The sequence below is a fragment of the Erinaceus europaeus genome, chromosome 1 (genome assembly GCF_950295315.1).
Source record: "Erinaceus europaeus chromosome 1, mEriEur2.1, whole genome shotgun sequence".
Classification (NCBI taxonomy): domain Eukaryota; kingdom Metazoa; phylum Chordata; class Mammalia; order Eulipotyphla; family Erinaceidae; genus Erinaceus; species Erinaceus europaeus.
Genome location: NC_080162.1, coordinates 157,613,369 through 157,625,376, shown reverse-complemented (window position 1 = coordinate 157,625,376; position 12,008 = coordinate 157,613,369). Strand labels below are relative to the sequence as shown.

Below are 12,008 nucleotides of genomic sequence, written 5' to 3'. Positions count from 1 at the left end.
TGTTAGACCAGAAACTATCAGATACTTAGAGGAGAATATTGGCAAAACTCTTTTCTGTATAAATCTTAAAGCCATCTTCAATGAAATGAATCCAATTACAAAAAAGGCTAAATAGAAAATAAACCAATGGGACTACATCAAATTAAAAAACTTCTGCACAGCAAAAGAAACCACTACCCAAACAAAGACTCCTCACAGAATGGGAGAAGATCTTTACATGCCAATCATCAGACAAGAGGCTAATAATCAAAATATGTAAAGAGCTCACCAAACTCAGCAACAAGAAAATAAACAACCCCATCCAAAAATGGGGAGAGGACATGAACAGAATATTCTCCATAGAAGAGATCCAAAAGACCAATAAACATATGAAAAAATGCTCCAAGTCATGTATTGTCAGATAAATGGAAATAAAGACAAGAATGAGATACCACTTCACTCCTGTGAGAATGTCATACATCAGAAAAGGTAGCAGCAACAAATGCTGGAGAGTTGCGGGGTCAAAGGAACCCTCCTGCACTGCTGGTGGGAATGTAAATTCTCCAATCCCTGTGGAGAGCAGTCTGGAGAACTCTCAGAAGGCTAGTAGTGGACCTTCCCTATGACCCTGCAGTTCCTCTCCTGGGGATATATCCTAAGGAGTCAAACACACCCATCCAAAGAGATCTGTGTATACCTATGTTCATAGCAGCACAATTTGTAATAGCTAAAACCTGTAAGCAACCCAGGTGTCCAACAACAGATGAGTGGCTGAGCAAGTTGTGGTATATATACACAATGGAAAACTGCTCAGATATTAAAAATGGTGGTTTCACCTTCTTTACCTCATCTTGGATGAAGCTGAAGGAATCATGTTAAGTGAGATAAGTTAGAAGCAAAAGGATGAATATGGGATGATCTCATTCATAGACAGAAGTTGAAAAACAAAATCAGAAGGGAAAACACTAAGCAGAACTTGGACTGGAGTTGGTGTACTGCACCACAGTAACAGACTCTGGGGTGGGGGTGGAGGGTTCAGGTCCTGGAACATGATGGCAGAAGAGGAACTAGTGGGGGTTGTATTGTTGTGTGGAAATGTTATGCACGAACAAATATTGTATTGCACTGTCAACTGTAAACCATTAATCCCTCAATAAAGGAATAAAAATAGGGGCCGGGTGGTGGCACACCTGGTTGAGCGTAGGTATTACAATGTGCAAGGACCCGGGTTCAAGCCCCCCCACCCCCACCTGCAGGAGGGGGTCACTTCACAAGCGGTGAAGCAGGTCTGCAGGTGTCTTTTTATGCCCCTCTGTCTTCCCCTCCTCTCTTGACTTCTCTCTGTTCTATCCAACAACAATGACAGCAATGGTGACAATAACAATAATAACAACAAGGGAAAAATGGCCTCCAGGAAAAGTAGAGTCATAGTGCAGGCACTGAGCCCCAGCGATAACCCTGGAGGCAAAATAAAAATATTAAAAATAAATAAAATAAAATTTAATTTAAAATAAAATAATATATATTGGTCCAGAGGGGGCTGGGCAGTAGCACAGCAGGTTAAGTACACGTGGTACAAAGCACAAGGACTGGTGTAAGGATCCCTGTTCAAGCCCCTGGCTCCCCACCTGCAGGTGTCTATCTTTCTCTCCTCCTCTCTCCATTTCTCTCTGTCCTACCCAACAACAGCAGTAATGGCAAGAATAACAACAAGGGCAACAAAATGGAGAGAAGTGGCCTCCAGGAGTAGTGGGCCCATAAGTGCAGGCACCGAGCCCCAGCAATAACCCTGGAGGCATAAAAATAAATTATATATATATATATATATATATGCCCAGAAACTCAAGTTCATTACCAGAGTGTCAAAGGCATTCATTCTCACAATGATCTTTGATATCATCATGGTCTTTTAAAACTTGACTGGGATTTAAGAAATAGACTGCATTTCATTTCAATCTTCTAATCTTTTCAATGGTTTATTTATTTATTGCCTCCAGTCACTGAGGCTCAGTGCCAGTACTATGAATCTACCATACCTGGTAGCCATTATTATTGTTTTTCCATTTTATTTGATATAACAGGGAGTAATAGTGAGAAAGACAGACATGGGGCCAGGTGGTGGGACACACATTGCAGTGTGCAGGGACCCCAGTTCAAGCCCCGGGTCCCCACCTTAGAGGGGGGGTAGCTTCATGAGTGGTGAAGCAGGGCTGCAAGTGTCTCTCTCCCTCTTGATTTCCCTCTCCCCTCTCAATTTCTCTTTCTCTATCCAATAACAAATAAATAAAAAATATTAAGCGAGAGAGAGAGAGAGAGAGACCGAGAGACCTGCAGACCTGCTTCACTGCTTATGAAACATCCCTTCTGCAGGTGGGGAGCCAGGGCTCAAACACGGGTCCCTACGCATAGTAATATGTATGCTTAACAGGTGTGCCACTGCCTTCCCCCCTGGATTATTATTTTTTTTAATTTTTAAATATTTTAAACCACTAATTTTTTAATATTTATTTTCCCTTTTGTTGCCCTTGTTGTTTTATTGTTGTAGTACTGTTGTTGTTATTGATGTCATCATTGTTGGGTAGGACAGAGAAATGGAGAGAGGAGGGGAAGACAGAGAGGGGGAGAGAAAGATAGACACCTGCAGACCTGCTTCACCTGTGAAGCGACTCCCCTGCAGGTGGGGAACCGGGGTGAAGCAGGTCTGCAGGTGTCTGTCTTTCCTCTCTAACCGCTCGTGAAGGTGTGGATCCTTACACTGGTCCTTGTGTTTCATGCCATGTGCACTTAACCTGCTACGCTACTGCCCGACTCCCAAATTTTTAAATATTTTATTTACTGGATAGAGAGAAATTGAGAGGGAAGGGGGGAAATGTGAAGGAAAGAGATACCTGAAGCACTGCTCCACCATCTGTGAAGCCTCCCTGCTGCAGGTAGGGATTTGGGGGGTTTGCGCCCAAGTGCTTATGCATGGTAATGTGTGTACTCCACCAAGTACACCAGCCCCTCATTGAATTGATTTTAGAATATGGTTCTCCCTTGTTTTTATTTTGCATTTCATAATTACAGTGGACAACCACAAGGTTTTTATGACTTCCTACATAAGAACTAAGAAATTCCTTACTGTTTGGAATCTTTTCTCTTGACTGCATGAACCCACAGTGTGCGGTACTTGAGTTTACCCTTCATAAGTGATTCCAGAATAGCACCATTGAGTACTTTCTCTGAGTAATTTTAAAGCAACATCTTTGTGCTGGAAACCCTGTAAGGATACCAATGGGTTACTAGAAATTGCTTCCCAAAATGATAGCAGAGCACTATCTGCTGTTTGTGGACCATGGGGTGCTTTAGTAGTAAGGACTAGCAACTCCAAGTTAGGTAGTGGTGTGAGGAGGAGGCCAGGATGGAATGTAGATCTCAAGTGAATCAATGGAATGGAAATACCTGCTTCAAAATGCAGAAAGCTTGAGAAAGCCCATCTATACAGCATCTTCTTCTGTATTTAAAACGTGACTGGTTGGCAACTTAACACCTATTGGAGCTACTGATATAAAGTTAGATCTCTCCTAGAGGGCCAACTGCCACCCAGGAGACTGCTCAACCTGGTGAGTACTGTCTGATGCCTTCCAGGCTGTAGGTTCAATCCCTGGCACCACTATGTACCAGAGCTGTGGTATGCTCTGGCCCTCTCCTTTTATCCTCTCTCATAATAAACACATCTTGGAGTGGGGAGATAGTATTATGGTTATACAGAAAGACTTCCATGCCCGAGTCACCAAATGTAACAAGTTCAATCCCCAGCAACACCATAAGCCAGAGCTGAGGAGTGCTCTGGTGAAAAAGAAAATAAAAATCAGTAAGTCTTGGGGGCCAGGCAGTGATGCACCTGATTAACTGCACATAATACCATGCACAAGGACCTGGGTTCATGGGGACACTTCACGAGTAGTGAAGCATGTCTGCAGATATCTATCCTTCTCTTTCCCTATCTTTCCCTCCCCTCTCAATTTCTCTCTGTCCAATCAAATAGGAAAAAAAGGAGGCATTGGTGCACCTGGTTAAGTGCATGTTACCAGGCACAATGACACAGGTTCAAGCCCCCAGTTCCCACCTGCAGGGGGAAAGTTTCACTAGTGGTGTCTCTCTCCTTTTCTCTAAACTTCTGTCCTATCAATTTAAATAAAGTTGAAAAAGTAAAATGGCCTCTGGGGAGAGGTGGGTTCGTAGTGTGAGCAAGGCATCGAGCCCCAGCAATAACCCTGGAGGCAAAAAAAAAGTCTTTATTAAAAAAAACTTAAAGAATAGGAGCTATCAGGGAAGGGGATGGGATATGGAGCTCTAGTGGTGGGAATTTTACCCTTATTATCCTATGGTCTTGTCAGTATTTCCATTTTATAAATAAAATAAATTAAAAAGAAAAAATATTATGTAGGAGGTGGAGAAAGATTTAAGTTGTTGGGAGTGATGTGCAGACACCTTAGTGAGAAGATAAATTATATCCATGTGTCAACAACTGTCCTGTGAACCATTATTTCCCCCAATAAAGTGATTTGGAAAAGAAGAATCAACAAAATCGCAATAAATAATTCACAAAATAAAAAGAGGTCTTAAAAACTAAATTATATAAGGGAGTGTGTTATTAAGTATATTAAAAATAAATTAAGGTGCTTACCATAAAAAACAATGCAAGAGCTTCAAAGGCACTTCACTATGGAATATTGAACAGGGATAACCAGCCTTAAACTAAAATGCTGGACTCCAGCAGGCCGCCGCCACCAGGTGGCACTGTCTTAGCAGCTCTGAGTGCCTGCGTGGGTCTAAGCGCTCCGAGGTGCGGTACAGGGTTCGAGACTAACCCAGCTCCACTCGCTGCGCTGGAGTGGCGGGTGGCGCAGAGCCCCCCAGCTGCTCTGCTTCTCGTTGCTTCTGTCAGGAAGCACCGATGCCGAGCCCCAATCCCATGCCCTGCAGGACCCAGCGCACCCCGATCAGGCGCTGACACGTGCGGTGTGCACAGAGCAGAGCGAGCCGGCAGGGTGCGAGGCAGACACCCGCGGCGCCCTCTCTGCAGTCTGGAGAGGGTCCCGCGTTCCCTGGGCTGGGTGTCGTCCCCGGGCCCGAGCTCTCCAGGCTCGCTGCTTTCTCTCTCTGGCCATGGGAACCGGTCCTGGGAGCGCCAAGTCCTGGTTTTGATTTACCGCCTGGCCAGGCCCGGAGGAACACAGGCTCCCAACCCCACAAACAGGAAGGAGAGAAGTGGCGAGTGCGGGCAGAGGGAGTGTCATTCCCAGCAGAGCCGCCCGGGCGGGCGGGCGGGCGGACAGGCGGACGGGCGGGGGAGGAAGCCCGCGCCAGGCTGGGGTCCGGGGCGCCTAGAGCGGGAGGAGGACGCCCGGGCCCCGGCTCTTGGCGCCGCTCCGGGCCGGGGCGGGGTGCTGGGGCCGCAGCCAGCAGCGCCGCCCCCTCCTCCACCCCCACGGCCCCGGGGCGCCCCCGCGGTGCTGGAGCCGGGGCGGGGCGCGTGCGTCAGCCCCGACTAGAAAAGGCGGCGGGGCCGGGCCTCGGGGTGACAGCGCGATCGACTGACGGACTCAGAGCCGGCCCGACGGACGCCGCCATGAGTGCTGCGCTCTTCAGCTTGGACGGCCCGATGCGCTGTGCGCCCTGGGCGGCCGAGCCCGCACCCTTCTACGAGCCAGGCCGCGCGGGGAAGCCGGGCCGCGCCCCCGAGCCGGGGGGCCTGGCCGAGCCGGGGGCCGCCACCCCCGCCATGTACGACGACGAGAGCGCCATCGACTTCAGCGCCTACATCGACTCCATGGCCGCTGTGCCCACCCTGGAGCTGTGCCACGACGAGCTGTTCGCCGACCTCTTCAACAGCAACCACAAGGCGGGCGCGGCGGGCGCGGCGGGCGCGGGCGCCCTGGAGCTGCTGCCCGGAGGCCTGGCGCGCCCCCCGGGCCCTGGCCCCGCCGCGCCGCGCCCGCTCAAGCGCGAACCCGACTGGGGCGACGGCGATGCGCCGGGTTCGCTGCTGCCCGCGCAGGTGGCCGCTTGCGCGCAGACCGTGGTGAGCCTGGCGGCCGCCGCGCAACCCACTCCGCCCACGTCGCCTGAGCCGCCGCGCTGCAGCCCCGGTCCCAGCCCCGCGCCCGGCCCGGCCCGTGATAAGGGCGCCTGCAAGCGGGGCCCCGACCGCGGCAGCCCCGAGTACAGGCAGCGGCGGGAGCGCAACAACATCGCGGTGCGCAAGAGCCGCGACAAGGCCAAGCGGCGCAACCAGGAGATGCAGCAGAAGCTGGTGGAGCTGTCGGCCGAGAACGAGAAGCTGCACCAACGCGTGGAGCAGCTCACCCGGGACCTGGCTGGCCTCCGGCAGTTCTTCAAGCAGCTGCCCAGCCCGCCCTTCCTGCCGGCCGCCGGGGCCGCTGACTGCCGGTAACGCGCGGCCCGGGCCGGAGAGACTCACCAACGAGATACCTCAGAGCCCGGACCCCGGAGCCCAGCGCACCCCGCCGGGGCCGCAGAGACGCGCCGGCCGCTGCCCGGGCCGCGGGAGCGCAGGGAAGCCATGTGGCCTGGACTCGGCCCCCCTGAACTTGGAGACGAGCTGGACGTGTTTATACACCCCCTTAAATTATTTTTATAACGGTAGCTTTTTCTACATCGTACGCCTGTTGGTGCAGCTAAGAGGTACATTTGTAAGAGGAAAGAATAAACCCAAAAGAAGGACTTTGCAGAACACCCCTTTGCCTTGTAGATAAAGAGGAAGAGACAAGAGCATGCTCATTTTTTTACGTATTAATTTTTACCGTCTTTGTAAGAATAAAGAAGCATTTAAAACCGCACCTGATTTCTGTGCTCGCAGTTGACTCGCGCGCGTGGCGGCGGCGAGGGACCAGGTGTGCGTCCCCGACGGGGGGGGGCAAGTAAGGGGGGTCCCTGCAGTGCTCCTACTCCTGCTCGCTCCAACCATAGCCTTTGGGGTGGAAGGTGCTTCCTAAGAAATCTCTGACAGAGAGGAAGGGAAGGGGTGGGCGGGCTGGCCGGCAGGCCTCCTATTGGATTGGGCGCCCCTCCCCAGACAGCTGAAACTGATTATTAGTTGCCCTTGGAGGGCGGGGTGGGGGGGGCAGGTTATTCGAATCGCACGTGTGGATCACCTGCGACTCCGTTGGGAAGTTTTTGCTTTCACTTTTCTCAGCCCCATGGACAGCTTCAATGTGGCTTTTCAGTGTGAAATCAAAGCAGACCTGGGACCTGGAGGAACTGAAGGAAACAATCACAGGGCCACTAGTTTTGCCTGTAACTGTCCTGTCTGGGGGCTTGTGCTGAATAAATCAAAGCCTCCGCCTCACTCCCCCTCCCCCTCCCCAGCATAGTGGGTGTGAGGCGGGTCTTCCAGTTTTGCCTGCTGTGTGTGTGTGTGTGTCGGTATCTCCTGTTATGTAATTCCTTAGCCCTGGTCTGTCATGATTTTATTGTTAGTCTGTCATGGTTTTGAAGGGTGACTTAAGGCTCTGCCAGCAAGCCCCTTGGCACGCCTCTTGTGGGAAGCAGCAAGGCATGTCAAGTGTGAGCTCTCTGATCAGTGGAGCTGTAATCACAACAGTTAACTTGTCCACACTCTGTGGCTCACAGTTTAATATTAGTTGAACAATTACTGTAGCAAAAGAGTAATATTACAATCTAGAACAAAACTGTCAGCTTTGCAGGGTATTTGGGGGGGTGGATGGGGGTGGTGTTGAGACAAGCTCTGAGAAAAATGTGAAATTGTGGTCAAGTGATAAAACACTTTGAAAATTATATTTGAACAATCTTTCCTTCTTGACTGGAGTGAATATAAAATAAAGACCTCCAGTTTAAACCTGTAATACTGTGTTCCTAAATTTGCAGAATGGCAACAAAAATAAATACTTTAGAAAAAAGCATTTTCACTTAGTTTACAAAACAATTTTACTAACATTTTGCCCCTGGGGACTGGGGGAGATAATGCAAGTTCCATTTCAAGATCATAAAATATAAGTGCCCTGCCCAGAGTTAACAAGTAACTGCTCCAAGCCACCTCAGCCTCCCTTGTGGCCACACTGCAGAGGTCACGGATCCCGTGGCAATCGGTGGCTTTCCACAGAGGCTCTTCCGGCTTTCAGAAGTTCGATTTCCTCCAGGGTGATGCAGTGGGCAGGGTGGGTGGCTATGGACTGCAGGAAGCAGTGTCGAAGCCCCACCTCCTTGCCCAGGATGCTCTGCACTTCATAGGTCTATAGAGACAAAAAGCACTTTTGTTAAAGCAAGTCACTGCTCTCTGCAATACCCAGTACTCCAGAGCAGAGCTCAAAACCCTCTCCCCAAGGTCACAGCCTTTCCTACTCTCAATGGTGGCGCCAAGGCTTGGCCATGGAGGCTTGGCCACCCAGGCTTGGACTTGCAAGGACTGAAGGGCTGCTGTGAAGGCCCTTTCTATTATGCTACATGAAGGGGCTGCTTTGTTTCCTGACCTTGGGATTAACTCTGGCCCCCTGCAAGGGGCATCTGAAATATTGATTTTGCTAGTGGGTGTCAAGATAAGGGTCTTTCCAGTTGACTGTCTAGGAGACTAATGGAGAGGAAAGTTAGACAAAAGGTTCTGCTCCTGTTCAAGCAGGGGCTGGGGGATGGGCAGGCTTGTGGCCATCTCCCACTTCCTTTGGGACACTTCCTCAATCTAGCAACACTTCTGGTAAAGACTTTCCTGGTACTTTGCCCCAAACTTCCCTCCTTGGTAGGATCCCGTTTCTTCTAGCATTATACTGAACTAAATTTAACCTCTCTGTCATAGAAGGCCTTTCCTTCACATTACTGTGTGATAAAGACCATGGATGTTGGTCAGTGTCAGGTAAGTTTCATCTCTAGATGGGAACAAATGGCACTGAACACCTGGGGTGATGGGTGACAAAATCAGAAAGTGCTCTGGCTTGGCTTCTCTAAATGGAACCTTAGCAACCTTCTGGGCTCTGGTGGAGCTGAGTGGCTTATTTGTTATTGGGGCCAGTGCTCAGGTAGGCATGTTCTTTTAAAAGAAAAGAAAATTATGAATGAGAGAGAACCAGAGCATCACTCTGACACATATGCAGTGCCAGGAATTGAACTCAGGACCTCATGCTTGAGAGTCCAATGCTTTATCCACAACACCACCTCTCAAGCCCCTAGAAAGTGTATCTTTTTAGAAAGTCCTTGGCTGTAATTTGCAGAGTATTATCAGGTGCCTTAGCTCCTTCTCTGTATAAAACACCTGATGACAAACCTCCACCATAGCCCTGTAACTCCCCCCCGACACACACACACATACACCATTAATGTCTCCTGGGAAAGGAGAGTGAGGCTGGAGTGGCCATGGTAACATGGCCTCACAGGATACATGCCTATGGCTCCTTAGTGTCCCTCACCTTCCTCACTATGAGTCTGAGCTGGGTGTATTGATGGGCTTCTGTGAACAGAGTACAGGGGAGGGACACTGGGTCAAGTCCCAATGTTGATCTGAAAAGGTGCCCCTTCTTCACCTGCCTTTTTGGGGACCTTTGCCAGAAGGAGTCCAGACTGGAAAGGTGTCTAAATAGAGCCGTGGAAGGTTCTGAAACGGTGGCCAGCTGTGGACAGCAGAGCTGCTGGGACTCCAGCCAGCCCTGACACCTGGCAGATTCATGGTGGGACAAAGCCAACCGGCACTGGCAGATTCCTTCTGGACTTTGGGTCAGTGTGCAGAGTTTTGGGAAGGTTTGCGAGAGGCAGTCCTATCAGCCTTGGTCTGGGATGTGAAGACTACTAAGACCCAATCTTCCTTTTCCCATCTGTGATATAGGCACCATACTATGTGGGCTGTAGAGTTTGGGCCTGCTAAGAGTCTGATCAGCAGACTGATCAGCAGACTGATCTGAGGGGAGGAGAGGAGAGGCAGGTGAAGAGACCTAAGTGTCTGGCTCAGCAAAGGTGGCTGATGCCCCATGTGACCTGGCTGCCAAGGTCACAGCTCACTCCCTCCATCATTTGTAGGGGATGGGTTTGTTAGGAGCCAAGGGACTCACACTGAAGAGGTGATGGTAACCAGGAAGGGATGCAGACCTTGGACTGGGAAGAGCATGAAGTGATATAGAATGAAGGGTCATAGGGGTTCGGGCGGTGGCGCACCCTGTTAGCACACATATTACCAGAGTGAAGGCTCAATGTGCAGACTGTGGTGTGTGTGTGTGTGTGGGGGCAGCTAGCTATTTCTTACCATTAGCCTTGTACACTGTGTGTAACCTTCTCCCACACATGGGTTCAAAGTGTGGAATTCAGACTTCAAAAAAAAAATCAAAACTACTTTGGGGGGGTAGGGAGAGAGCATAATGGTGATACAAGAGACTTTTAAGCTTGAGGTTCCAAGGTCTCAGATTCAGTCCCCCGCACCACCACAAGCCAGCTGAGCAGTGCTCTGGTAAGAAAATAAATAAATAAAAATAAAATCCTAACTGGCAGCTATGGCTTTCAGTGATCAATTAGGAGGATTGAACTAGGGACCTTTGGTGCTTCAGACATGGAAGTCTTCTTGCATAACCATTATACTATCTCTCCAGCTCAATAATTAGTTATTAATACTAAATAATTACATATTTTGTGGGGGGGCGCGAATGAACATAGAAAGGTTAAACACACACACACTAGCAAGAATGGGGAGATGGCTCAGCCTGTTAGAGCACCCAGCTTGTGTGCTTGAAGTCCCAAAGGCCTTAAATCAGAGTTGAGTGCTTTTCTGACCTTTCACTCTCTCCCCCTTATTAAACACACACACACACACACACACACACACACACACACACACACACACACACACACCAGCATACTCATAATCCCTAGCCAGATGAATGCTTATAAGCATATGTATAAAATGTGTATGTGCTTTTGAATGCATTAATCATGTCTATATTTATAAGGTACAACATATTTCCCCTTAAGGTTTTTTCTGAAAGTTAAGCACAAGGACTACATAACCATCCCTGTTCGAGCCCCTGGCTCGCCACCTGCAGGGGAGTCGCTTCATAGGCGGTGAAGCAGGTCTGCAGGTGTCTGTCTCTCCCCCTCTGTCTTCTCCTACTCTCTTGATTTCGCTCTGTCCTATCCAACAACGACAGAAATAACAATAGTAAAAACAACAAGGTCAACAAAAGGGGGAAAAAAAAAGGCCTCGAGGAGCAGTGGATTCGTAGTGCAGGTACCAAGTCCCAGCAATAACCCTGGAGGCAAGAAAAAAAAAAAAAAGAAAGAAAAAGAAAAAAATCTCTGCTTTTGGGGCCAGGTGGTGGTACACCTGGTTGAGCTCATATGTTACAAAGCTCAATGACCAAGGGTCAAGGCCCCAGTCCCCACCTTCAGGGGAAAGCTTCCTAAGAGGTGAAGCAGTGCTGCAGGTTTCTCTTTTTCTCTATCTTTCCCACCCTCTCAATTTCTGGCTGTCTCTAATAAATGAAGATAATAAGAACTTAAAAAATAATAACACAATAGCAATTAAAAAAAATCTCTGCTATTTAGTGGCCCCAATTTTAAAATCTCTGTCTCTCTGTAAACTAGGCATACACGATTTTTATCTCTGTTTTCAGTAACTCTTAAGACAATGGAGTATTATTCGTGGTCTACATCTTGGCAGTCAGTTTCTCTTTTCAAGGGGTCCCTCAGGTTTCTTCCCATACCAAGACCCTTAGCTCCATCTGCTCTATTCTGACCTTTAGGTTCCTGATTATTATTATTATTATTGTGCCTCCAGGGTTATTGTTGGGGCTCGGTGCCTGCACTATGAATCCACTGTTCCTGGAGGCCATTTTTCTCCTTTTGTTGCTCTTGTTGTCTATTGTTGTTGTGGTTGTTATTGTTGTTATTGTTGTCATTGTTGGATAGGACAGAGAGAAATGGAGAGAAGAGGGGAAGACAGAGTGGGGGAGAGAAAGATAGACACCTGCAGCCCCGCTTCACCACTTGTGAAGTGACCCCTCTGCAGGTGGGGAACGAGGGGCTCGAACCGG

At 49.2% G+C, this 12,008-nt stretch overlaps 2 protein-coding genes across 4 annotated transcripts in view; one reads left to right on the top strand and one right to left on the bottom strand.

The window, feature by feature from the left end:
• Positions 1–5,376: 5,376 nt before the first annotated feature.
• Positions 5,377–6,822, top strand: CEBPD (CCAAT enhancer binding protein delta). Its single transcript, XM_060198613.1, has one exon. It carries the CDS (start codon positions 5,594–5,596, stop codon positions 6,416–6,418), a length of 825 nt encoding a protein of 274 aa, XP_060054596.1. The 5' UTR covers positions 5,377–5,593; the 3' UTR covers positions 6,419–6,822.
• A 1,010-nt stretch (positions 6,823–7,832) lies between these two features.
• Positions 7,833–12,008, bottom strand: part of SPIDR (scaffold protein involved in DNA repair) — a 302,493-nt gene continuing 298,317 nt past the window's right edge. For all 3 annotated transcript variants that reach the window (XM_016190741.2, XM_060198599.1, XM_060198594.1), the window contains one exon: positions 7,833–8,237. In XM_016190741.2, the coding sequence (XP_016046227.2) occupies positions 8,073–8,237 (165 nt within the window). In that variant the 3' untranslated portion in view covers positions 7,833–8,072. The remainder of the gene's footprint in view (positions 8,238–12,008) is intronic.

Excerpts from the sequence above, each read along its gene's own strand:
- CEBPD (XM_060198613.1), top strand. The coding sequence starts at position 5,594 with ATGAGTGCTGCGCTCTTCAGCTTGGACGGCCCGATGCGCTGTGCGCCC.